Genomic DNA, 24385 nt, shown 5'->3' with positions numbered 1-24385 from the left:
ACCGGGGGACCCGAGCGGTGCCCCCCCTTCGTCCCGGAGCAGCAGGACCGGGGGGGGACCCCAAAACTCGGGCAGAAAACACCCCGAGGGGGGTCAAAGGGGGGTGCACGGCCACTGCCGGGGGGGCTGAGCGGGGGGACCCCAGCCCCCGGCGGGGCGAACCTCGGCTGCTGCCGGGGCCGGGCTGGGGGGACCCGAGCGGGGCGCACCCCGGGGACCCCCCGAGCCGGGAGCGGGCAGCCCGGGGGCACCGGGCAGGGCCGGGCCGGGCCGAGCCGAGCCGAGCCGAGCCGGGCCGGGGGCTGCCGCGTGGGAGCTGTGTCTTTAAGAGATGGCTGGCTCCAGGTTGCAGCTGCTGTTTCTGTGCTATAGAGACAGTGGAGATTCATTACTCCTAAAACACAATGGGCATTTATCACCCCGTGGTGTTATTCAAATCCAGTACCAATTGAAGGTCATCCCCATTCTTTTCTCGCCGGCTCTGCAACACATTTATTGTTGTGCCGTTCAACTAAAAGCCCTGCCCGGCCCCGGCGCAGCCCGCAGAGCCCCGGCGTGCGCATCCCTCCCGGGCGGATTTGGGACCCTCCCGGGTGGATACAACGTGGAGGACGAGGGGCAGAGCCGGCGGGGCTCGGCACGGCACGGCACGGCACGGCTCGGCTCGCCGCGGCTCGGCCCGGCTCGGCTCGGCACGGCTCGGCCGGGGGAGGCGCCGGCAGCAGGTGCAGCGGAGCCCAGCACCGCGGCCCCGCTCCGCCCCCGCGGGACGCACTTTCCGAGCCCCGTGGAAACTCGGAGCCCCGCTCCGGAGCCGCGGGGGGACCGGGAGCCGGCCTCCCGCAGCCCTCCCCGGGGGCAGCCGCCCGGCCCCCGCCGCCCGACCGACGGCCGCCGGCTGGGGGCAAAGCGGCGGCAGCGGGCCGGGCTCTCCCCCGCTTGGAGAGGGGGGGATCGGTCCCAACTTCGCGGGAGCCGCTCGGTGAGAAGGGGCCGGGGGAGGGAGCAGCTCGGGGGGTCTTGGTCTTTTTTTTTTTTTTTTTTAATCACCCTTTTTCCGATTTTATTTTATTTTTTTATTATTTTTTTTAATTTTTATTTTCCCCCTCCACTTGCGCGTTTGTGAATTTCGGCGATTTTCCAAGTGGCCGGATTTGGAGGGCGATGCGGCTGGGAGCGGTCAATGCTCCGATGCGGCGCGGGGCCGGGGGCTGTGCCCGCAGCCGGCGCCCCCCCGAGCCCCCCGGGCTGCCCCGGGCACCCAGCCCCGCCGGCGGCTGCCGGCCCCGGTGCACCGAGCCCCGGCTCCACCGGGGCTGCTCCGGCAGGGATGAATCGCCGCTTTTCGTTTTCGGGCTTTTTTTTTTTTTCCTCCTTTTTTCTTTTTCCTTTTTTTTTTTTTCGCTTGAGCTTGGTTTAATTTTTTTAAGGGCTGAAATATATATATATATATTTTAAAGAGGGGTAAGAAACGAGTTGTTAAAATTAAACCCGCGGCGGTGAGATTAAATCGATGCGAGGCGCCGCGGCCACGCTGGAAACTTGTTGGGGCCGCAGGAGCGGCTCCGGCAGGGCCGGGAACCGGGCACCGAGCACCGGGCACCGGGCACCGAGCACCGGGCACCGGGGCTGGCGGCGGCTCCGGGCCCCCGTGTGCTTCTTTTCCAGGCTCCAGGCGGCTCCCCGGAAGATGCTGCGAGCCCGGGACGGGAATCTCTGCTCCTGATTGTCCAAACGCAATTCTTGTGCGATGGAGCCGTACGAACCAAGAATTGTGTCTGGACATCTGTAGCAGAGATTTCAACTTCGGCGGCCGGGCCGAGGACGAGGCGGAGGACCGGGACCCTTCTCCCCGCACCGGCGGCTCGGCAAGGTACCGATTTTGCCGGCTGCGGCCCGGGGGAGCCGCGGGAAGGATTTCGGGGAACCCAAATAAACGCCAGTGGCCACCCCTCACCCCCAGCTCTGCCCGCTGTTTCCGTCCTGCTGCGCCAAAAGCCGCCGGGCCGGGCTCCCGGCCGGGGCCGCCGCCGCTCCGCAGCCCCGACCGAGAGGGACCGGGACCGGGACCGGGATCGGGACCGGGGCTGGGGCCGGGGCCGAGCCGGGAGGGCTCCGGCTGCGGGGTTTCTCCGGGAGAACCGATTTCTCCGGCGGGGACGGAGCCGAGCGCTGCGGGAGGCTGCGGCCGCGCTCCCCGGCCCTGCAGCGCCTTGCCGCTTTATCCCTCCGACACAGACGCGGCTCTCTCTGTTTTTATTTTTATTTAATCGCGTTTTCATTCCACTGCTTTCCGCGGCCGCCCGGCCCCGGGGCACGCGGTGGGGATGCGCAGCGCACCGGGCACGGAGGGAGGCGGCCTCCCCGCAGGGGCTCCGGGTGCACGGCCCCGGCCGCAGCTCCCGCCGGCCGGGATCCCCTTCGCCTCCTCCTCCTGCTCCTCTTCCTCCTCCTCCTGCTCCTCTTCCTCCTCCTCCTCCTCCTCCTCCTCCTCCTCCCGCGGGAGGAAGCGGCCGCAGCCCCCGGCTGGCCCCGGCCGCACGGAGCCTCGAAGCCTCCCCGCGGCCCGGCTCGGCCCGGCTCGGCCCGGCTCGGCCCCGGGGCTCCCGAGGGCAGCGGGACAGGAGGGGCCGGGATCTCACCGCCGCAACCGGGCCGGGGCCGAGAAGCGGCGGCGGCGAAGGGAGGCGTTCCGAGTCCGCGAGCCTGGCGGCACCGCCGGGGCTGCCAAGGAAACCCGGGAGGAGGAGGGAAGCATTACAAGAGCCGAGCAAAATTTCACCCGGAGCCTGCGTAGGACAAAGCTGGAGGCTGAGAGTGGTTTAAAAGGGTTTTTATTTCAGAAAGTTTTTGTTACGGGGTTTTGCTGTGCCCCTCTCCCCCCTCCCCTTGCCCGGCATCCCTCACCTCCCCGTTCCCAGCTTTTCCAGCAGCGATTGGCAGCTTTTACTACAGCAGGAGCTGAGCGCAGGGCCCACCTGCGCTAGCGAGGGCTAGCACTTCCCAGTGAAGGCACTCATCCTGCCGGGAACAAACAGCTCGGGGGGATGAGCACAGAAAAGCCCAGCCCGAGGCAAAACCGTGGTGAGATGCAGGGCAGGCAGCAGAAGAAAACGCCTTTTCCCAAGTAGGTTTAAGGCCGTTTTCAAGCCACGCAGGTTCGCTGTTTCTCAGCCAGTCCTACCGTCACCTGGAAGCCCCCTCCTGCTCCCCTCGCCCAGCAGAGCCAGGGCGGAGAGGAGCCTTTGGCCCGTCCGTGTCGTTCAGAAATGGCGCAAGCTGGACTGGAGCTGCCGCGGCCGGGTTCGGAAAGGGCTGAATGTCGCTTCGCTAGCGGTGGCGTGCTCTCAAGTTAAGGCCTCTCAGCTGCGGCAGCGTCGTAGCTCATGGTGCTCGTAGTTCCGCAGGTTACGGCGGGGTGAACGTGGCAGAGGAGTCGCCAGAGAAGTCAGCCGGGGGAATTACTCTTTGGCACTCCCTCCCCGTCAGGCAGAGGAACTCCTCCACCAGCGCGGGCCGGGAGAGGCTCCCGGCGTGAGCGCTGCCGGTGTCGGGCCGCGCTGCCCGAGCAGGGGCTGGCGCGCTGCGCCGCTCGCCGCCTCGGCTCCTCCTCGGCGTCGCGGGGAGCTGGAGGACGGGGCGAGCAGTAGGTGGTGCAGGGCAGCTCGGAGGGGCACGGAGAGCAGCTCCCGGCACAGGCCAGCCCCTCTGCCCCGCGCAGGAACGCTGCGGCCGGGAACCACCGCGAGCTGTGCGGAAACAGAGGTGAGCAGGGCAGGGGGAGCGCAGGAAGGGGCGAGGAAGGAACACTGCGGCGCGTTGCGGACCTGCAGGGCCAACGCCGTCCTCTCTGCCTCCTTCCCCCTGCTCTCGCCGTGGCAGGTGGGCCAGTTCGCCCGTCCGAGGAAACTTCTGGAAACTGAACGGCATCTCTGTCCTAGCAGAGCCCCGCGCTGCCACTTCCGCTGCGCTCACAGGACTTCCTCGGGGCGCGCAGCGAGAAGCCTCCCCCTGCCGCTGCTGGAAAGGGTTAAAAGCCACTCTCTCTTTCCCTGCTCTCAACACTTTTACCGTGCTCTCTCAAGCCCCTGCCTCCCGCCCTGCCCAGCCCGAAGCAGCAGCACTGGAGTGAACCCGCCCCGCGCCGCCTCCGGCTCCGCATCTCTCCAGGAGCAGCGCAGCTCCCCGCTGCTCTACACCTGCACAGAATGAAACGAAGGCTGATCAATTCTGTCCGTCACCTTGACAGAAAGATAATTTGCTGCCCTTATCACTCCGTGCTGTCTGAGAGCAGGCATGGGTTTGTTTACCCTCCAACCAAATGGCTGTAAATTGACATTGTTTGTGGACTCGCGCTTCACCCTGCCGCAGCTCAGGTATGCAGGAGGCATAAGGCATCAGAAAAAGAGAAACAAAAAAGAGTGTTTGTCTACTTCCTGCAGATAAATAGCAAGACAGGTGGAGAGCCGGTACAGAGGGCTCTGAAGCTGTAACCTCCAGCACCTCACAGAAAAGCTAGTAAAGCCACCTTTTGTCTCCTTGCACTTCACGTCTCGTCCTTCCCCAGGCAGCCCTGTGGCTGCGGCGAAAGCCTACACAACCCTAAACGCTGCGTGAAAAGAACCCCAGCACCAAAGCAAAGGCACCACGCCTCACCCCAAAGCAGGTACAATCCCCCCCAAACGCCTCACTGCCTACAAAGAGGCACCATCAGGGGCCAGCACCCCTCTTCCTTCTGTCACAAAACCACAGTTGCACATGCAGCAGGTGCTCTCTGTTCGTTAAGGTACCTGAAGTGCAGTCAGGAGAGGTGAAATGAGGACCAAAAGCTGGATGCTGTCGCAGAACACAGCAGGCCGCACGTTGGCGAGGCTTTATTTGGATGTGTAGGAACAAGGGAACATGGTGGGAAGGTGCCGAGACCGGGCATGGACAGTTCAAGAGAGTTTTGGGTGGGTTTAGGTGTTTTTTTTTTTTTTTTTTTTTTTTTGCCCGAGGGTTTGGATTTACGTCCTCTTGTTTTTCCAGGAGTTCACCCGCCGTGTAATGTCGAGATGAAAAGCACATTATCCTGGTCCTGGAGTTTATAATCCAGCTCACCCTGCAGGCCGAGGAAAAAAAAAAAAAGAAAAAAAAAAAAGGTTGAAATGTCACTTCCAAATACTAGCTGCAAAGAGAAAACATCTTGTAAAAAGATGGTGAGCGTTAGGGAGAGCAGAAGGGGATAGACGGATGTTTTCATCTTAAAGGCAGCAAAGGTGAGAGATCAGAGAAGGAGCTGACACTCATTATCCCAGGAACACACCGCTTTCTGGACCACAGTTTTGACAGAACAGGTGGTTGCCCGAGGCAGGAAAATAGTTAGGGACTGTTTGTTTGCTGAGCACGACAGCGGGCTGAAAAGGAGAGGCATTAAGCAGTTGCCTGGTTGGGTAGAAACCTCCCCAGGGCTGTCTTCACCAGCTAGGGCACCACCCTGCTCCGGCTGAGGGGTCTGGCTCTGGGCTGTGAAGCTGCCCGGGACCTCCCAGGCTCTTCCCCCACGCGTGGATGAGAGCTGCGAGCAGCCAGAGGTGTGCAGCCCACCGCCGGAGGCCGGGGAACACGGGGGCTCTCTCTTCAGACACCGGCTGGCTGGTGAGACTCAGCAGGTTAGATCAAGGCTCCAGGCTTTGGAACAGCCGCGGCGGTACAACGCAGGGCGGAGATCCCAGCCTGCCCCTTCCCCCTCACATCCTAGACACTTGGCTTGGGGCAAGAATCAGAAATAGCTTCTCTGAGAGCAACTGCAGAACAGACAGAGCAATATTTTCAACAAAGAAAGTCAGAGTGAAGGAGTACAGACCATTAGTTCCCAGTCTGCGTCGTTGATGAGCACCAAAATTCCTGGCCTCCTGCAGAACACAGAAATAATTAGGATACAGGGCTGCTAAAAAGCTTGGCAAATAGTTAAGAACGAGGGACGTTAAAGCACAGATCACAGGCTGCCTGCCTGTAAAGCCAAAGAGAAAAAGGAATCCTAGCATGGAGGTAGAAATAGGTACGGTCTGTGCCCTTTCTAGATCAAATAAAGGGGAGGCAAGAGCAATCCCAGAGCTCACTTAAATCAAACGCGCCATTCCTGAGGATGCTCCAAGACGACTACGTTTCCGTACCACGTAGAAAAGCCAGGTAATTAAAACCCCCACACAACAGTCGAGCGCAGAGAGCTCGATGGGAAGGTAGGGAAAGGCATTCCGGTGCCCCTACCGAAGGCGGCAAACACCTGGGATCCACTCCGAGCCCCCGGTTACAGGCAGAGGGATTCCCCCTCTTTGATCTTCAGTGTCCTGCAATTGTCTCTCCTGTTACCAGGGGACCTGGCACACGCTTCAGCTCACAAAGATCCGTGACGAATGTTAAACACCCCCAGCGCCACCCCGCAGTCAGGGATGGTTTGCACAGCTCACTCTGCTCCATTTCTCTTGACTTTTCCCCCCCCCCCCCCCACCCCCTCCGCGAGGCTGGCCCCATTTTGACAATAAAAATACATTTCCCAGAAGAAATATTTGTTGGCACTTCGCCGAGCGACTGCTTCAGTCCCAGTGATGTCAGCAGGGAATGGACAGACCTGCTCAAACTCCTGGAGCTGGGGATACGCGAGCTGCACTGCTCCAGGTGATAATGCAGAGAGCAGAAATTATCCGTGGTCCTGTTCCGGGTTTAAGGTTTAAGGATTTGGGGTGAGGGCTGCAAAGGACAGACAAGCTCTCCAGGGAACAGTGGGAGGTAGAGCTTGGGAGTTCCTTCCAAATCCACGGGACACCCTCCCCGTTATCTCTTCAGCATCTCCCCTGTTCTCATGGACATGAACCTTCCTGCAACCAACAGGAGAAACGTAGCCCAAACCGCGGGCATCACCAGCGAGGGAAGCGCAGGAAAGGTTCACAACAGCTGTACTTACACAGACTCCCCCTGCATAAATAATTCCGGCCGTTCTTTCAGCAGATTCATTCTGATCCACTTTAGCAGGTTTCTGATATCCCCTGAAAGGAGAGAGGAGAGCAGTTTACAGACGAGCTGACAGCTCCTAGGCAGTGCCAGAACAAAGTGATTGTTCACCCCCCAGAGGAGGTGAGGAACGTGCAGGCTAGGTGGGGAGAGCCCCACGCCTCCCATCAGAGCACGACCGCCCCTCACCAGCAGCCACCAAGGCAGCTCAAAGCTCAGGGCTCTGCCCTCAGCTCCCCGGTTTGGCAGCAAAGGGTTGCTCCTCCCCGGAGAAAGGGCGCTTTGGGGACTGGTGACCCCCTGCCTGAGCGGTCGGGGGTACGAGAAGGAAGCCTGAGAGCTGGAGCAGGTCTCTGGCGAGGGCCTCTTCCTTCAAACCCCCGCCTGCCACGTTCCCCGCCCGCGCTGCAGGCGTCCCACAAGGTTAATGCAGCAGTGCCGAAGGGGCAGTCCAGCAGGAGATTCCTGGTAAGCTTCCTTGAGCACAGCCCACGCCCTGCGCCTCCTGGGTTTGCCCAGCAAATTGCTATTTAACTCTGCGCCTGTTTAATTCGATTTTCAAAGTCCGACCGAGCACGCCTCGGCGTCTGAAAGAACAGCGGAGCCGCTAGGGGTACCGAAACCAGCACCAACCCCTCGAGACGTGCGCTCCGGGCCACAAGCGCGCCCAGAACCGGGCGCTGAGCACGCACCACGCAGGCCCTGGCCGTGCCAGGTGCGCCTCGGACGCTCGTCACGTCGCTCGGCGTTACACCCGCTGGCGTAGCCGTGCTCCCCGTGCCCTGCCTTCTCCCTCCCCGCGAGCTCCCTCCCGGTGCACTTCGTGCTCGTGGCTTCTTTATTAAAGCTCAGCCTTTATCTTTCCATTTCGGTAGGTGACAGGAAGGATTTGTCTTCGTGTAAAAGGAGGAGGAGACACTGCTGGCGGGTTTTTATAGTATCAATTTTACTTTGTGAGGCAAAAAACAATTTCTTTAGTGATAGCATCAGTTAATTTCCTATTGGAGAGGTGAGAAGAGACGGGGGGGGGGAATAATCCGTTACAGGGTTTAGAGAAGCTGACAAATTACAACGTGGAGTTCTCCTGCATTTGCCTCTATATTTCACCATTCCACAACCCACTTCATCATTCTGAATCCACGATCGGTTATTCTCCCGGGGCTCCTTTAAACAACCCTTTGAAAGCCCTGGAAGAGTTTTGTTTGTTTTCGAGGCGCGAAGACGCTTTCCGAAGGCAGCTCTCGGGTCCTCGCGTCTCCTGCACGTGTGGCAGCCCCGCCGTGGTCGCAGGGAACCCTTCCGCACAGAACTCCGAACCCCCTGCATCCGATTCACCAAGCGCTAGCTTCGTGAGCAGCAAAAATAAACGTGCTTGCAGCAGCTCGACCCAGTCCCTGATGTACAGCGGGGTCTTACGGGATCGTGGACACCCGGGGCTGGGGTTCTTCTGAGTAGGGCCACCCCATCGCTGCTGTCACGCCAAGGGAGAGCGGCCCTGGCGATGGGGACGTGTCTTTTTTCCTAGGGAAAGGGGGAGCTGCTGGGATTCTACCTCCATTTCCCCCGTTTCGTGGCTCCGGACCGCAGCCTCCCTCCACAGCACCCGTGGAGGCTGCCGGAGAGCGGCAGGCACTGCTGCCTCTGCGCGCTGGGCCGCTCTGATCGCGGCAGACGGGGCTGCACGGAGCCGAATCGCCTGCCTGGGGCCGCCCCTGATGGTGGCACGCAGTCAGGAGCACAAACTGGGCCGTTTTCCGCTGCTTTGACACCGACACGCGCCGGAGACGGCGAGCGCCACGCAGAAGAGACGCCGCGCCGGTCAGGCAGCCGCCGGAACGAGAGTTCACCGTGTCTGCCTTCCCCTGAAAAATGCTGCTGCAACGTCAGGCCCTCAGGATCTCACACCCAAACGGCTCCCGCTCTCCATCACCAAGAAATGAGAGCTGGGGAGGAAGAAAGATGGAGAGAAGCCTTCGGGAGGAGGAGGAGGGGGGCGCAAAGGGGACACCGGCGCCACCAGCACAGCGCCCGCGAGCTGTTTCATATTTATGCACTTGCGGCGGGGCACACAACAATGAGCTGTGCCACATACAATTCTCCTTGCCTGGAATAAGCAGCCCTTTCCTCTGGGACCTTTCGGGAGAGATCATTTAAACAGAAACACGCTGCACCAGCTGGATAAAAGACAGCCACCTAGAAGCAGGCTGGACTGAGGGGCGAGAGGACTGATTTATTTGAGGCCGCGCTGGAAGATTCCCTCACCCCTACTCCTCCTGTAATAAATGTTATTTCCAGCCCCACCTGAGCCTACATTCATTCACTCCTCCCCACAAGTCACGTACACACACGCTGAAGAATTCAGACAGCAGGAAAAAACTGACGCCCTGTGCATGCCCGGAGCTTCCCCGCTCCTAATGGCGAGGAAAATTCAGGCCCCTTCTCTTTGGCCAACCTTACGACTAATACTTTCAGCCGATTTCTCAGCACCGAACCTTTTTTTCCCCCCCACCTTCATGTCTTTACATTCTGTGCACCAAGATTACCAGAACGAATCAATTATAAAGGACGAAAAATGACCAGGGACGCACCGAAAGCACCTCGCCCAAGTGAGATATTGAAAAGGAACGGAATTGCTTCCATCGCAGTTGGTCTGGGGAGAAGCCATCTCGCAGCTCAGCGCCTTGATCGGTTCCTACACGGCGTCATGATGGCAATAATAAGAGGCGAATTACAGTACAGCCGCCTGCCTTTTGTATTTGACATGCGTGGTGTTCCTGAGGCATTTTCTTCCTGACCTGGGTCCGGCCCCGGTTGCCAGCTCCTTGGGCGAAGGATTTGCTGCGCAAGCAGCCGGGCCCCCGCAAATGACGAAGAAGGAGGGGAAAAGATCTCCACCCGCTCAGGCACCGCGTCAGGCGCCAGGTTAAATCCTCGCCACCGGCGCAGCCATCCCCTGGTCGTGCTGGGGCTCGGCCTGGCCCCCGGCACACAGCGGGGATCGTTGCGGACTGCACAAGGCGCCCCCCGCGTGCCGCCTCCTGGCTGCACCAGCACCGCGCCTCTTGGCCCAGGGGCGAGGTTTGGGTGAGAGCAGAGACCGCGCAGCGCGTCCCTGCCAGGTCACCGGCTCAAGGCCAGCTCATCGCAGTCACGATACGTTTTTATTATCGCTGCGCAGCCTCAGTGAAACCTCTTCGGTAGCCTTCCCTGCTCAATTCGCAGCGAACAAACACCCGCACCAACAACCCACCGCAGCTACCATTGACTGTCCTCGCCGTCGGCAGCGTCAGCAGAGAAGCCAGAGCGAAGAGGCCAGGGAAGCTGAAATATTCTCAAACTGCTAAGGAGGGACTGGAGCACATGGTAGGAAATCCCTGCCTCATTTGTATACAGAGACAGCTTCTGTTGCCTGTGCTAACAGTACATCAAACCTCTCCCAGATTCTCAGGAAAAATAATCTAAAGTTAATTAAAAAAAAAAAAAAAAAGAAAGAAAAGAAAAACCGACAAACGTTTGAGAAAACTGCTTAGCTCAAGTGCACAGATGGGAGCCCAAACCCACAATACGTGCATAAAACAAATCACCCAGCGAAACACACAGCTCAGGAAAACGACGAGTGTGCTCGCAGTGACACAAAGTCATTGGCTTGTCACGCAAGCGGACAGGATGCAAAAACTGCAGTGAGCGTGCATACAAACACCCAACAGCGTCGGCTCATTTTCAGCCCAGCTGCATTACAAACACTCCTGGTAGTGGCGGAGAGAATTGCACAGCCTGCTCGGTCCCCTCGCGTACCCTCTGAGGCCTGATCTTCTGCATTATCCCAACTGCTCGTTGACGAGGAATCTGCTGAGCTTCCTCTGCAAGAGAAACGCGGCTGGGACTCCATTTTAGCACTGCCTGGAACAAGAGCCCGGGTTCACTCGCACCCTCAAACCCAGGGCTGAAATCCATAGATCTTTCCCAGCTCAATAAAACCTCCTTGGCCTGACAGATTCACCAGTGATAACTCAGCAGAGAGGGCGCTCACCGTGAGCAGAGAAAACAGGCGCCTGGAATAAGAAACACCGAGCTGGGGGTTACGGGGGAAGGCTCTCGCACCGAGCTGACGCACGTGCAGAACCGCAGAAGGATTTTGCACAACCACGGCACCAGTTACACAAACACACAGCCCCGCTCCCGGGGAGCTGCACGGGGCACGGGGCAGACTCGCACACGCACGTGCAGCGCCCAGACACCTCCGTGTCCCCGGCCTTAAAATCCAAATACAGACCAGCACGCAGCACAGAGCGCCCGAAGGGCATCCCGAGGGTGCAACCACACCCGTACCAAGCCTTGGCTGCAGAGCTGAGCGCTTGTTTCAGGGAACAGGGGAACCCTACAAAGGGCGAACCATGGAAAATTCCCTTCTGGTCCGCAATAAATAAGATCTATGCAGCGCTGGTCACTAAGGGGTCAGTGCCGCAGGAGCACGGCGCTTTCCCGGGCCGCCTTGCGGATACCTCCCCGTGGGGTACCGTTTCTTTGACCCAGAATAAGATCATTTATCATACTGACCATGGCTGAGCTCCAATTTGCTGAGGTCACTAACTCTGGACGAGCGCCGCTCCACCCACATTCTCCGCCACTGGCCTGTAACCATGACAAAGCCCCTTCCCTGCCGCTCCTCTGCCATTATTCCCCCTGCCTGCATGGAAATGTAGGGAGAGGCAATCTGTATCCCCCTTCCCCTGCTCAAGCAGCTCGTTTCTAAAGAGACAAACCGGCTCCCGGTACCTGCTGCCCCGCCAGGTGAACGCTTGCCGTGTGCTTTTCGATCTTACGGCACTCCGGGAACCTGCTCTGTAAAAGAGCCAGCTACAAAACCTGACCTGAGGGATGCTTCAGCCTCTTCCAGCCTCCCATCTGATATGCAAATCACTCGCTGAAGCAGATGATGGTGTGCCATAAACCGCAGAAGAAGACCTGGAATAGCTTATAGAAAGGGAGCCACAGGCAAATGGGCTCGGTACTGCGCAGGGCGAGGCTGAGGAGAGCAAAATCCATTTTGTCTGACAGGCACACGAGCCCATCCTGCGCTGGCGTGGCCGGTGATTTAAGTAGTACAGAAATATTAGGGGTAACTACAAGAGAATCCCACTCGTTCCTCTCTTCTGCTGTTGTCTGCTATAAACAAACATCAAGGCCTAGGTTTCTGTAATTTTTAGTTGTGTTACAGCACCCTTCTCTCACTTCCCAGCTAGGAGAGAAGCCTTAGCGGTGCTCTTCCCCATTTCCTTGTGTCCACGGGATCAGAGGGCTCTTTCATTGCCCTGCTGTTAGCAGCAGAGGCTCAGATCCCAGCCGTCACTGAGCAATTCTCAGCCCTGAGGTTTTATCACAACTCTCCTGAGCTGCAGAGGAGCTGCTCGGGATCTTCCGTTCCCCGCAGGCTGCTGGCAGGAGAGCACAAGTTCAAGGGACCTCCAGCGCCGCTGCCTAGCCAGCAGCGAGCCTCCAGATCCATCAGCTCCCGTTACAAGAAAGCAGCTCGGAGCTGATCCTTGGGGTAAACCTAATCCCTGCACATTTCCAAAGTCAGAGCATCTAATCCCGTAACACCCAATGCTATTGTCACTTCAGACTCCCAAAGAAATGCCAGTGCACCAAACCGTCTCTTTTAATTAGGATCACAGCTCACTAGTGCTGGTCCTTGAGTCTTGCCTCCTGTTCAAAACTGTCGAGGGAAGGAACTGGGAGAGCCTTACGGGCTCCCGCACAGGCAGCAAAGTGCCACATTACGAAGCACAGACATGAAAAATAACAGGTTAACAGCTCCTGCGCTTTTATCCCTCTGGCAGTGCAGAATTGCGTGCAACAAAAGAGCACCCCGAGCCTTGCCCACTCCGATTTTGAGACGCTCGGGCCATACGGGCCTGCTACCAACCCCCCCAGGAGACTGCGCCATGGTCTGACAGTTTTGCAGTCGGGAATCTTCCTGCTAGGCACCAAACTCCCTTTTCTTCACTCCTCCCTATCAATCTATGCTCGATGATACTGCATCACCCCGGCTATAATCTGTCCTTCCCTGTGATGAAGGAGATAGCCCACCTCACCGCTTTTCCATTCGTTTATCCTGCTTAACCTTGAACGTTGCTGGTTATTATTTTTAAAGCTGCTCAGGAAGACGATTCAGAGGATGCATTGCTAACTGCAGGCAGAAAACTCAGCCGGAACCCAGCAAACTGAAATTTTCCCCCCCTCTCTCGATTTTTCCCAGCTTCTGGGTTTTGCGTGCGTGCGGAGGGTTAAGAAGGAAAACCCGCTCGGTATCACAGGAGACTGATGCGAGACCCCGCAGAGGAAGGTGGCTGCTCCTGCAGGAGCTGCAGAGGGATTCCCCGGCAGCCCGGCGCTGCCCTGCACGCAGCCAGCCTGGCGGAGGGAATCCCCCGGGCACTGCCAGCTGGGTAAGAGCTCCCTGAAGCAAACCCCTCGCCCCCCTTCCAGCCGCGCTGGTGGCCAGTGTCCCCTCTGGCTGCTGGATGAGTCAGTGCCACAGCTCGGTGACCGCCATCATTTTCTTCCCCTAAATACAGAAACCACGCCGAGTCCAGCCCTCGCCTCTCACTTTCGGGCTCGGCTCCGCTTGGCTATTATCAGACTTTGATAGAGGGCAAGCACCATTAAACCGATTCCTGCCCACCCGGCCCAGCCACCCCCACGGATACTCCGAGCCCCTCAGTCTTACTTGAAAGGGGAAAAGAAAGGGCCAGTGAGATGATCAGGGTGGAGGAGAGGGGGGGTAAGATTTACAAGTGAATGGAGGTAAGAATGGAGCAGTTTGTGGGATAAAGGGGCTGCAGAGGGAGCTTTACAGATGTGCAGAGGGACGGCGGCTCATTGTTTAATTAAGCAGAAAGTGGCTCTTTTGAAAAGCAATTTTGCACAGGAGCTCTGAGCTCAGCAAACAACTCCTGCGAGTGAGGGCAGGAGGAGAAAGGAACAGCTGGCCCGGAGCCGTGTGAACCGCATGCTAAGCGGTTTAAAGGGCCCGGATCCTCCTCCCAGCCCTGCTCCGCTGCCACCCTCAGAACAGTGCTGTCAGCGCAGCAAATCCCACCGAGAGAAAAGAGAGAGCGGGGGGGGGCGGGCCTGGCGCAGAAAGGTTACCCTGCTAGGTGCCTGCACTGCAGCACAGCGGCCGGGGAGGCGGGGGGGAAAAGCCAGGCTTTGTTAGCCCGGGGATTTGGTCGCACACAAGAGCCGGCTTCTCGGTGCCTGGGAAGCTCCCTGCACAAAGAGCCGGGACGAGCCGACCCGGCAGCGCGGCTCCGCGGCCTCCCTCGAGAGTGCTGGGACTGCCGCTGCCAGGCTGCGACGCCTCTCCCCGACCCTCGTCCCTCGCGAGGGACCCGCTCCTCCTCGTGCCGAAGCTGGGACCCGGAGCACCGAGGAGCAGCGAGCCGGAGCTGCGGCAGGGATGCTCCTTCGCAGCGTCGCACCAAGCTCCCGGCTGAACGTGGCCAGGCTGAGGTGCCACCCCGCTAACCCTGCGAGCCCCCTCTCCTCACCCCACGTGTGGTGATTACCTGGCTACCAGAGCTGCGCGGGGTCGGGGAACGAGCCCGAATCCTCTGAGACCCGCAAGCAGCGCGCGCTGTGGTCAAAGACCCGACCGCGTGGAATTCCCCAGAGCTACGGCTTCCTGTCGTCCTTCCAGCAAGTCTCTGCATCACCACCATCGCTTTCATTCCTTTCTGGAGCAAGGTTTAAAACATCAGGGATAATAAACAGAGCAATAAAAGCATCTCAGAGCATTAACCACTCGCTAACTACTCCGCACCACCTAGCAGTACCACTAGGCGTTTAAAGACAAGTTTTACTCTTCGTTTTCAAACTTTCACTCTTGGTTTTACAGGGTCTGGCGCAGCACCCAGGTCACTCCAAACACACGCCGTGCTGTATTTTTAAGCCACCCTGCCTGTAACACAGGTCTGATCTCTCGAGATCCCCGGGCTCTTTTCTGAGAGGATGAACGCTCCCAGCTCCCCAGCAGTCCTCCACGCTGTGCACAAGGCCCCTGCAAAGCAAGGCTCTTGAGGAGCAGTCCATGCTCTTCTCTGCAGGGATTTTAACATAAGCAGCACTTGGCAGATTATTTTAATTTTCCCTCTAAAAGAAAAAAAAAATCTGATTAGCGGCGGGCCTTTTTCCCTGGGGTTTTGGTAAAGGGAAACCACAAACAATTACCAAAACAGGCTGATTAAAAATTTATCCTTCCAGACTTGGGAGTGCCAAAACACACAGCGAATTCTGGATTAGCCCAGAAGGTCCAAGCGACCACTGCTGCTCCTAAACCAGAAGTCCCGTCACCGAAACCACAGGAGAAGCTGGAATCGGAAGGCCTGCAGCCTGCAGCACAACTGCCAGAGGCTTTATGACCAGCCCCAGCCCCCAGATACGACACCCAGTCCACCGCACAGCAGAAAACTTTTGTAAGCGCTCCTCACCAGCGGGACGCTGCTGATCTAAACCTGAAATGACTACAAGGGTTAAGCAACGCCAGCTACTTCCCAGCCCTCCAGCAGCGTCCATGCAATTCGCATGGCCACAGACAAATCCACCACTGTGAGTCCCAGCGAGATGGAGGAAGGAGCTCCGGCATCACTCGCAGGGCAGTCATACAATGATCTATTTGATTACTGAAGCACTCGGTTAAATTACTGTGCCTTGTTTCAGGAGGAAGCTGCCAAATACATTTTCAGTTTTTAATTTAGGGTTTCTCTCTTTTATGCTCCATTGTCTCTAACAGCCTCTTAGATGCTTGAAAATAAAGTTGATTTCCCTGCCAATTTAATCCTCTCTCCATGTGACAAATATCGTTATTCCCCCAGCTGCTTTCTCCCCCACACACACAGTTTTTATGCAGAAGAAGCCAACGGGGCATTAGTGCCTTCAGATCCTCTAGCGGCATTATCAATGAGATCATCAAAATAGCCAGCAACTTGGGACGAGACTCTTGTGCAACTTCAGGTCCTCTTTCTGCGGCAGCTCTGAAAGATTACACAGCCCTGCACAAAGTGTGGCTTCTGTAGAGCTGCCTTTCCACACAGATACATCGCACCTTGCTACCTTTCTGCTTGGCAGCGACAGCAACACGCAGGCTAAGACAGCGGCGCTTTGGAAATAACGAGCTGCTGGTTTACTGGCGTTGTAAGGACACAAAGAGCCCCTTGGATAATAAAAAGAGGTCCTGCCACACAGCTGTACCCCTTGTGGCTCGCTCTTGTCCCACTTGCAGCTTCCTTCCTCCTAGCCCTTCCTAATCCCTCCAGGAGCCCATCTTCAGGCATCAGAAAAGGGCAGAGAAACGAACGTAGAAAAAGTGAACTGGATTTGGAACCCACCTACTTTCCACCCAGTGCCTGTTACCAGGAAAAAGGAAATGACTGCGCAGTATTTTGTTAAAGCAACGTTATTATCATTCAGAGAACACTGCCCAAGTCAGCTATGGAGCATAACTTGTTTTTTTTTCTTCACATAAATATTCGTAGAAGTCTCCTCATAAAATTTTCCCCCTCCCCTCCCCTCCCCTCCCCTCCCCTCCGGGATATATATATAAATGCCTAAACAATTAAAATATAGCTGGGCCCAATGTCCCAGAGAGAAGAAGCTGCTCTGCGAAAAGGAGGACAAAGACAAAAATAACCTAGAAGGAAAGGAAGAGTGGGAAAGAGAGGCCAAACTGGCCAAAAATAAGCTTGACAGCTACTGAAACCAGTTAAAATGGGGTTATAAGTGCAGGTCTTCAAGCGGTACTCATACTAGAAATCTTTCCGCAGAGCATTAAGCGATGAACATACAAGGCAAGGCAAGCAGCAGGCCACAGCGTAGCACCGAGCTGGTTTGTTTCTCTCATCATTGTAATCCTGGCTGCGCAGGGCAGCAGGGAACATACTACATATATCTTCACTTACCCAGAGACAGCTGAATCCAACTTCCTTGCTGGGAGAGGAACACGGATGGCATTGGGAACAGCATAAAATTGCGAGAATTTACCAAATTCCTTATTTGCACGTTTCTATTTGATTCTACTGATTTCTTACTTCTACCATGCGATTCTCATCTGGAATATTATGACGGGTGTCTCCAGTGATCCCCTGCTGTCAGGCATTAATGCCACGTCTGCTTACCCCATCCTTGTGCTGGGCGTAAATACTGCCGTAGCGTAAGCCTCACAATTCAGAGCGTCCACTCCTGAGCCAGGAGTTTTATTCTATAAATATATATAATTTTATTCTGCCATCCACAACCAGCCCCCAAACCGAAAGCACCTTGTCACGTGAAAACCGGTGAAAGAGCGTTCACATCAACCAGCAGGCTGCAAACCCCGGGAGCTGCAAACCGGACCCAGCGCCCGTTCTGCTGTTCTTACAGGTGCAGGGATAGCAGCACCTGAAAGACACGGCGGCATGAAAAGCCAGGAGCGATAATCTGCCAGATGAATCTGCAATGAATCACCAGGGATCGTGAGCTTGAACCCTGAGACCGAGCCAGATCTTCAGGGAAAGATTTATCCTTTAGGATAAAGCCAGCTCTCCGGGAAGTCCGCAGAAGTCTTCCCAGCAGCTCTGAGTGGGAATGGGACAGGCCACACACACCGGCACCAACAACCATCTGGCTGGAAGAATCACTCTTTGCTATCACTTCCCCCCTCCCCGGGCAGAAATCAACACCTCACGCAATAACCCCTCCTGCTCCAGTGTCTGATCACGCTCTGAACGCCACCGATGCCGTGGTTGTCAGCGAGTATCGCACACACAACACTGGAGAAAATGATGCTCTAGCCCCCACGTTTATAAACCAACCAAACGAGCGTTTTGGCAACCCTTTACTACCTTCCATTTAAGGGCCTGAAGTGCTCTAACAGTGCCGGAATCCAACGCCGAACTCTCCTGTGCCACGTGGAGGTCTCACCACTGCTTCAGTAGCACCAGGGGAAAGTTAAGCGACATGACTAAAGTCACAAAACTAGTCGGTCTCAGACCATGTTCCGAGACTCATTAACGACACGATAACACGCCATTTCAGGGCTCCTACTACGTGCGAATTACATACGCTTATGTCCAAGTACTCGGAGGGATCCCTAATGCATAGCAAGATTTCAGGCCTGAACGTTCCCGGCGTGTAGATTGTGGCATTGCACATTCACGAGCTGTTAATTGGTAACATCCCCTGATGCTTTGTGTTCACTCCGTTCATAATCCCACCCTCCAGCAGCACAAAGCATTGCTATCTAGCTGGAAAAAATCAAAGCGTACCTGCCGCAAACTTATCTTGCAACTGAAGTACGCGCGCACACACACACACACACACACACACACACGTAAGTAGGAGCGAGAGAGTTAACACAGCCCTTCTCAGTGCTGATACGCCAAATCACACAGCAGAGCTTGTAATTGTTTATCATGGGGATGCTCAAGTCCTTCACTTAGCAGCGCCTTAGTTTTTATTGCAGGGAAGGCCACGGGCAGCATGTCCAGCATCACGTTCAAGCATGAGCTTTGCCATTTTCAACTGCATTGCAAACACAGAACGATTAGATATACTTCGAGGTATAAACAATAAGTAGATAAAATACATAAACGTGACACTGCTCTACACACATATCTATACAGTGCATACAGACGCACATTTATGTGTATGTGCCTCTTGGGAACCTCGAAAGAGTCAAGGCAAAACGAGGCAGAGCAGGTTACAGGGAGTGTCATGCATCAAGATGAACGTAGACATGATGGGCATGTTCCGAGGCTGGTGTCTGTCCAGGAGGAGGGAGGCCAAAGGCTCAGCAAAGGACTCACTTCACAATTTGTTAGAGCATGAGGAAGCTCTCCGGACTATTTCTGCTTGGTATTTATTCACTTTGAGGCCCCAGCAGCAAGCCATCTGATCAATGGCACGCCTGAAAGTGCTTTTAAAACACACTGATACTTGTAAACTACAAAAACTGCTGCACAATAAGCTTTGTTTTGCATGCGGATTTCATTTGTGGTCATTCTTTCAAGTTATCCAGCAGGTTCGGATACTCACAAGGCTCTGGCTGAGAAGGCAAAGTCACCTGATGCTTTTTAACACCATCGAACAAGAGTTCTGCACCACCTCTGAAACAAAAAGAACGAACTGCTGAGTTCCTCTTTACTGGCAGAAGGAAGACAGGACAAAAGCAGCAATTTCCACAGATGCCACAACGCAGCAAACAAACGACACAGACTATATTTAGCACAGGATTCTCTTTGTCTTTTTTCCCCTCGCAAACTGCAAGTCCCATGGGGAAGGTGCCATCTCCTGTTGCCATCGCGCACAAGAGGCGCAGTCACGGGCCAGAACCCCACGGTGCCGGGCACCGTCCCAGCAGCACAGGAAGATGGCTCCGTCCCAAAGAGCTTACGGACCGGCGGGCAGCGCCCAGCCTTCCCTTTCCCATTAGCTATCGGCCCTGCTTCAATTCAAACAGCGTTCCAGACGCCGCGCTACAGCCAGCGTCGCTCTTCCCCAGCGCCTTTCAGCCAGGAGCCTCCAGGCGTTTCGCAAAATGTGAAAAATCGTGGCATAGTTGTGGAGTCGCCATTTCCCCCGTTTCCACTTGTAAGCAGGGAGAGGAAGTGACTCATGCGAGGTTACACAGCGAGGCAGAGCCAGGAATCCTCGAGTCCCGGCAACCCTCTCCCGACCTTGTCACTACAAAGCGCCCCCTCGCAGGAGGGTCTTGACCGGGAGAAGCAAGCTGAGCAAGTGGCGACGACCACGAATTCACATAAAAAATAAACAAAATCTTCCTCCGCTGAACGACCTAACTTCCCTTTTCTGACACCCAGAACTTACCGGCAGGACTCGCCCTAGGTAACAAAGTGAAGGGCTCTGAGCCACGGCTTTGTACAAGAGACCAAGTGTGAACAACCTACCGAATAGAGAGAGACTGGCAAGTGCAGGAGCCGGTCCTCACACCTGACAAAACGGGACTTAAATTCAATGTAACCGACCTCCTTCGGCTCTTCAAAAAAAAAAAAGAAAGTCTTTTTTGTGACTGCAACTTAATAAACCTCAGCAGGTTCCTCATCTATATTCACTTGGGGAGGGGGGGGGAAGAACAAATTCTTTATGCTTTGAGCTTTACAGATACAAATCGGTTTTCTTGATGTGAGGCAGCAGGCCAAACTCAGCCTCAGATTATAAAACCCCACCATGTGAGTAGGGACACAGAGCAGAAACGTGCGTGCTGCTGTAACACACGGAACAGAGGCAGACAGGACTTCTTGATTCCAGGCTGAACAGGATGGCCAGAGTGTGAACGGTTAGGAAACCCAAACCACTCAACACTCAACTGATACGGAAAAACGGCTAACCCGTTTGGAAAGAACATTTAATTGTGGCAAAATGCTATTTTCACTTAGACCATTTAATTTTTTTTTTCTTACGAGATTACGTCCTGGAAAACTTTACCGGTGCCTTGCGTCTCCTGAAAATTGTCTCAGTAACTCACTTAAAATAACTAATCCCCACCCAAATGTCCACAAAGGTACACCCCCACGTTACTAAGTTCCTTTAAATTCAATATCTAAAAATGCCGCACTAGGTTTTCTTGGCTCTGCCATCCAAGAGCACAACAGAACCCTTGTTGTGCCCTCAGCAGCATTACTTATATGCAGCAACTCTCCTAAAGAGCACTCTGTTGGTGTTCTTCCACCAGCTCACAAAAAATAGTTATGTGAAAGTTGAAGCAGCAATTATTAACATGAGCTGGGATTCACGCAGAAGAACGAGTCACAGTAATTATATGAAAAACATTTTTTTATGTAATGGAAACAAGGTCACGCTTTGTTACAGCGGGAAATGTAGATTGCAAGATAAGGTCCTTCTGTGATGCGCTAGCTGGGGAGAACTCAGCTGTGATTTGTACATAGAGAGCTCATTTATGCATTTCCAAGGGAAGCAAAAATGCATCTCACTCTTCTGGGAAAATTAGGAGAGTTACTGCAGCTGGAAGCGGGAAAGACTGAGGAAAGGATTCTTAAGGAGAGGGGCATTTAAAGGGTTACGGCATGTCTGTGTTTGCGGGAGGGTGGGAAAAACCAAATAAAGAGCAGCCTTTTAGCTTCTGCTAAAAGGCGGCTTTAAGGAAGGAGCACAAGTATGGTCACAAACGCTCACAGCCTTCCCCCACGGGCACTTGGTGACTTCCCAGCGAGGGAGCGCCGGCAGCGCTGGTGGTACAGCACCGCCGGCCAAAACGCCGCGGGTGGGAGCCCGGCGGCCTCACACCGACCTGCGGCAACGGGAACGAGGCGAACAGCGAGCGCGCGTGAACGCGCGGACACACACAGAGAGAAAAGCCGGAGTGCGAAGTTTTTATTAATTATTTTAATAATTAAAAAATAAAGGGGGGAGGGGCGGGACGGGAGAGGCGCGCTCGCACAGAGGGGCGAGCTCGGCCCTCGCGGCCGCTGCCCCGCCCGGCCCAACGCCGCCGGCTCCCCCGGGGAGGCCGCAGCCGCCCGGCCGGGCCTCGCCGGCCCCGGGGCCCCGTCACGGCGGCACCGGCCCACGGGGAGCGCCGGGCGCCGGCACCGCCTGCGGCCCGCTCGGGGCCTCGGCCCCGGCCGCCGCGTCACGGCCGCTCCGCCACAGGGCCGCGGGCTTCTCGCGGACACGGGCCCGGCCCCTCCCGGCCCTGCCCGCCGCCCGGCCCCGGCCCCAGGCCCCGCCGCCCGCGCTCACCCGAACTCCACCTGCAGCGACACGGGCGCCGCCATCTTGGCGGCGGCGGGCGGGAAGGGAAGGAGGCCGAGGGCCGCGCCGGAAGTGCCCCGGGCGGGCTTCCGGCAGCGCCGCGTTACCATGGCAACGGCCAGGGCGAGGCGGCGGCCTAGGCCTCGGCCAGTCGGCCACAGGGATGTGCGCTAAGCTCTAGCTGCAGCCTATGTTATTCTAAAGCACTCCGAATAAAAACGAAAACACCGAATAAACCTAAAACACTCCAAATAAACCCTAAGACACCCATCCTGCGTTAAATTCACGTCTCGCCATTCACTGGGCTGTTCTTTGCCTGCTGAGAACTCTTTAGGTGCACAAAGGCCAGGAGCGGCGGCAGCAGCTTCCCAGCGGCGGGGCCAGGCTTCCCTCTGCCTGCTGCCTCGCCGCTGATTTATGGTTTTAGTGGGGACACAGAAATGGGCAGGCTGGGTCTGCCTGAGTGCCGCCCCTGTAGGCAGCGTGGAAGATGGCGCACGGCTACTCAGCATCCCCTTAGCCTCCTGAAGCAAGCGCATCGCCGCAGCATCAGGCCCCATCCAGCACCGCGTTAACAGCGTGGCGCACATCTGTCGCCCGTTTGTTTCCTCCTCCCGTCCCCAGAGGGAGAAGCGCGTGCACAGGCAGACGCAGCCATGGTGGTGACAGCTGGGCTGTGCCGTGGTGCAGGCGGCACTGGTGGAAAACTGCAGCCCCTTAACCCTCCCTCCTCCAACCCTCCACTCAGTGGAGGGTTTGGCTTTAAAATATACATGTACACGTGCACACATGGAGATAGAAATGTCATATAGACGCGTATACATTATGCATTATATGTAACGGGCATAAATTTACGCAGACAGATTGCTCTACGTTTATGCTAACGGAGGTCAAGGCACGCCTAACCCCGAGAGCAGAAGGTGGTGGTGTTTGTAACGGCCTTTTGTTCTGGGAGGCAATCATTCTCTGGGCTGGGCCCCAGGAAAGGCGCCATGGTCCCCAGCACGACCAATGCCACTGCCGCTGCTGGAGGTTATGCTACGGCAGAGGCAAAAAGCCGCTGCCTAAAAATTATAGTTGGATTTTGAGATATCTCTAAGTCCTGAGGACTCTGGGTATCTCAGAGATATGGCTCAGGATGTTGAACCAATTTTAAAGGAAATAGGCAGAGGAAAGAGAAGTGTTAGACAAAAATCTTTACACTAAATTCTATACACTTCAGAAATGACTGAAGCACTTTGTATACAGAAGATCTGGTAATCTGGGCTCCAGATCAGTGTTTGTAGATATGGTTTTATATGAGCTATTCTTCTTGCTTCCAGAAATCATTTATGATGCCAAATAGTAGCAGAACTGGCTCCTAAAAATCTCGATTCCTGAGCTATAGAAATGCAACAAAAAACTACAGATTTAGTGTTAGTGCTTCCCTGTAAAGCAAGAAGAAATTAAAAAAAAAAAAGAGACAACGGTAATCATAAATACCAATTTGGCTCTTTCAAGCATTCAAAGCTGGTTACTGTTAACAATTGCCCTGGAAACATAGTCAGTGAGCACATGAGCTATGGGGGACGTTTTTATGGACAATGTGTGCTTGGGAAGAAGAGCAATTCCCATCTCTGTGCCGGATGCTGAAATCTGAGCATCAAGAATTTACCAGCATATGTTTAGGGATGGGGAAAGAAAGCATGTAATCTCCTTGAGAAAGTGTAATGCTGACATTGTTATTTCTAAAGCGTTGTAAACATAGATGGTATTTGATAATCAGGTACATAAAGAAAAAACAGATAAAGCCAATGTCCCTGCCATGAACGTGTGTCCTGCGTTCAGCTTGCTGTAACACACCATCTTCTTGTTCAATCCCAGGAATATGTCATTGTGCAGTACTTAAGCTAAACCTCTCATTTCCAGTCAATTTTCAATGTCGTCCTCTTGGTTCCAGGCACAGGAGAGCACTGGCTGAGCCCGGCAGGCTGCAGCATCCCCAGGTCTTTGCAGTGCTTCCCTTGCTGAGCCAGGGCGAGGGGGCCAGGCTAGTCCTGCTACGCCTGGCCTTCCCCTCCCACAAATTCAACTGCGCCAAACAAAAGAACAGGTTGGAAATTGAGCCTCGCAATAAAGAGGGTTTAATTTCTTTTGTCTCAGTCCTGGCTTTTTGTTTTTCAGTTTGCTTGTTGTTTTTTTTTCTCCCCTTGAGTGCAGAAGGGGTATGCCTCCGTTCCTCTGCCAGGGGTTTATTCTGGAGGAAACAGTTTAGGTTGCCATCACATTTTACAGGAAAACATAGTTTATAAATACGATGAGGCCCAGCGCTACATGGAAACATTTTATCAGAGAGCCCTGAGCTGACGATTCAATTATTTTTCAATAAAACATCAGGGGAATGCACAAACAGCTGCTCGCATCCTTCCACACAGCAAGTCAAACTTCAAGGGGAACAATAGATGGCGAAATGGGAGCCATCTCTGAAGCGGTAACAATGGGTTTCCTCGCTCGGGGCTTTGTTTGATTTCCCAGTCTCAGTTTTGAACTCCCTCCGCCGGAGAAAGGCGCGGGGGTAGGACGGGGCGAGGGGGAAGCAGGCAGAGGGGAAGGAGGGTCAGGGGGAGTTAAAGCCTTTTGCAGCCTT

At 55.5% G+C, this 24385-nt stretch overlaps 1 protein-coding gene across 1 annotated transcript; it reads right to left on the bottom strand.

The window, feature by feature from the left end:
* Positions 1 to 4834: 4834 nt before the first annotated feature.
* On the bottom strand, positions 4835 to 21847 carry URM1 (ubiquitin related modifier 1). The gene is made up of 5 exons (XM_035555271.2): positions 21748 to 21847; positions 19063 to 19133; positions 6944 to 7025; positions 5846 to 5894; positions 4835 to 5101 (listed from the first exon to the last, which is right to left on the bottom strand). The coding sequence occupies exons 1-5, from the start codon at positions 21780 to 21782 to the stop codon at positions 5033 to 5035; spliced, it is 306 nt and encodes a 101-aa protein (XP_035411164.1). The 5' UTR covers positions 21783 to 21847; the 3' UTR covers positions 4835 to 5032.
* Between the last annotated feature and the right edge of the window lie 2538 nt (positions 21848 to 24385).

This window comes from Cygnus atratus, chromosome 19 (genome assembly GCF_013377495.2).
Source record: "Cygnus atratus isolate AKBS03 ecotype Queensland, Australia chromosome 19, CAtr_DNAZoo_HiC_assembly, whole genome shotgun sequence".
Lineage (NCBI taxonomy): Eukaryota > Metazoa > Chordata > Aves > Anseriformes > Anatidae > Cygnus > Cygnus atratus.
Note: the sequence above shows the minus strand (reverse complement) of the source record. Positions and strands in the feature narration are given on the sequence as shown.

What these genes read in the sequence shown, in the direction of transcription:
- URM1 (XM_035555271.2), bottom strand. Translation starts at nt 21,782, where the DNA reads ATGGCGGCGCCCGTGTCGCTGCAGGTGGAGTTCGG. An exon ending in TCGCTGCAGGTGGAGTTCGG is followed by an intron (nt 19,134 to 21,747) that starts GTGAGCGCGGGC and finishes TTTTTGTTTCAG; the next exon opens with AGGTGGTGCAGAACTCTTGT. An exon ending in GCCTTCTCAGCCAGAGCCTT is followed by an intron (nt 7,026 to 19,062) that starts GTGAGTATCCGA and finishes CTCTCCTTTCAG; the next exon opens with GGGATATCAGAAACCTGCTA.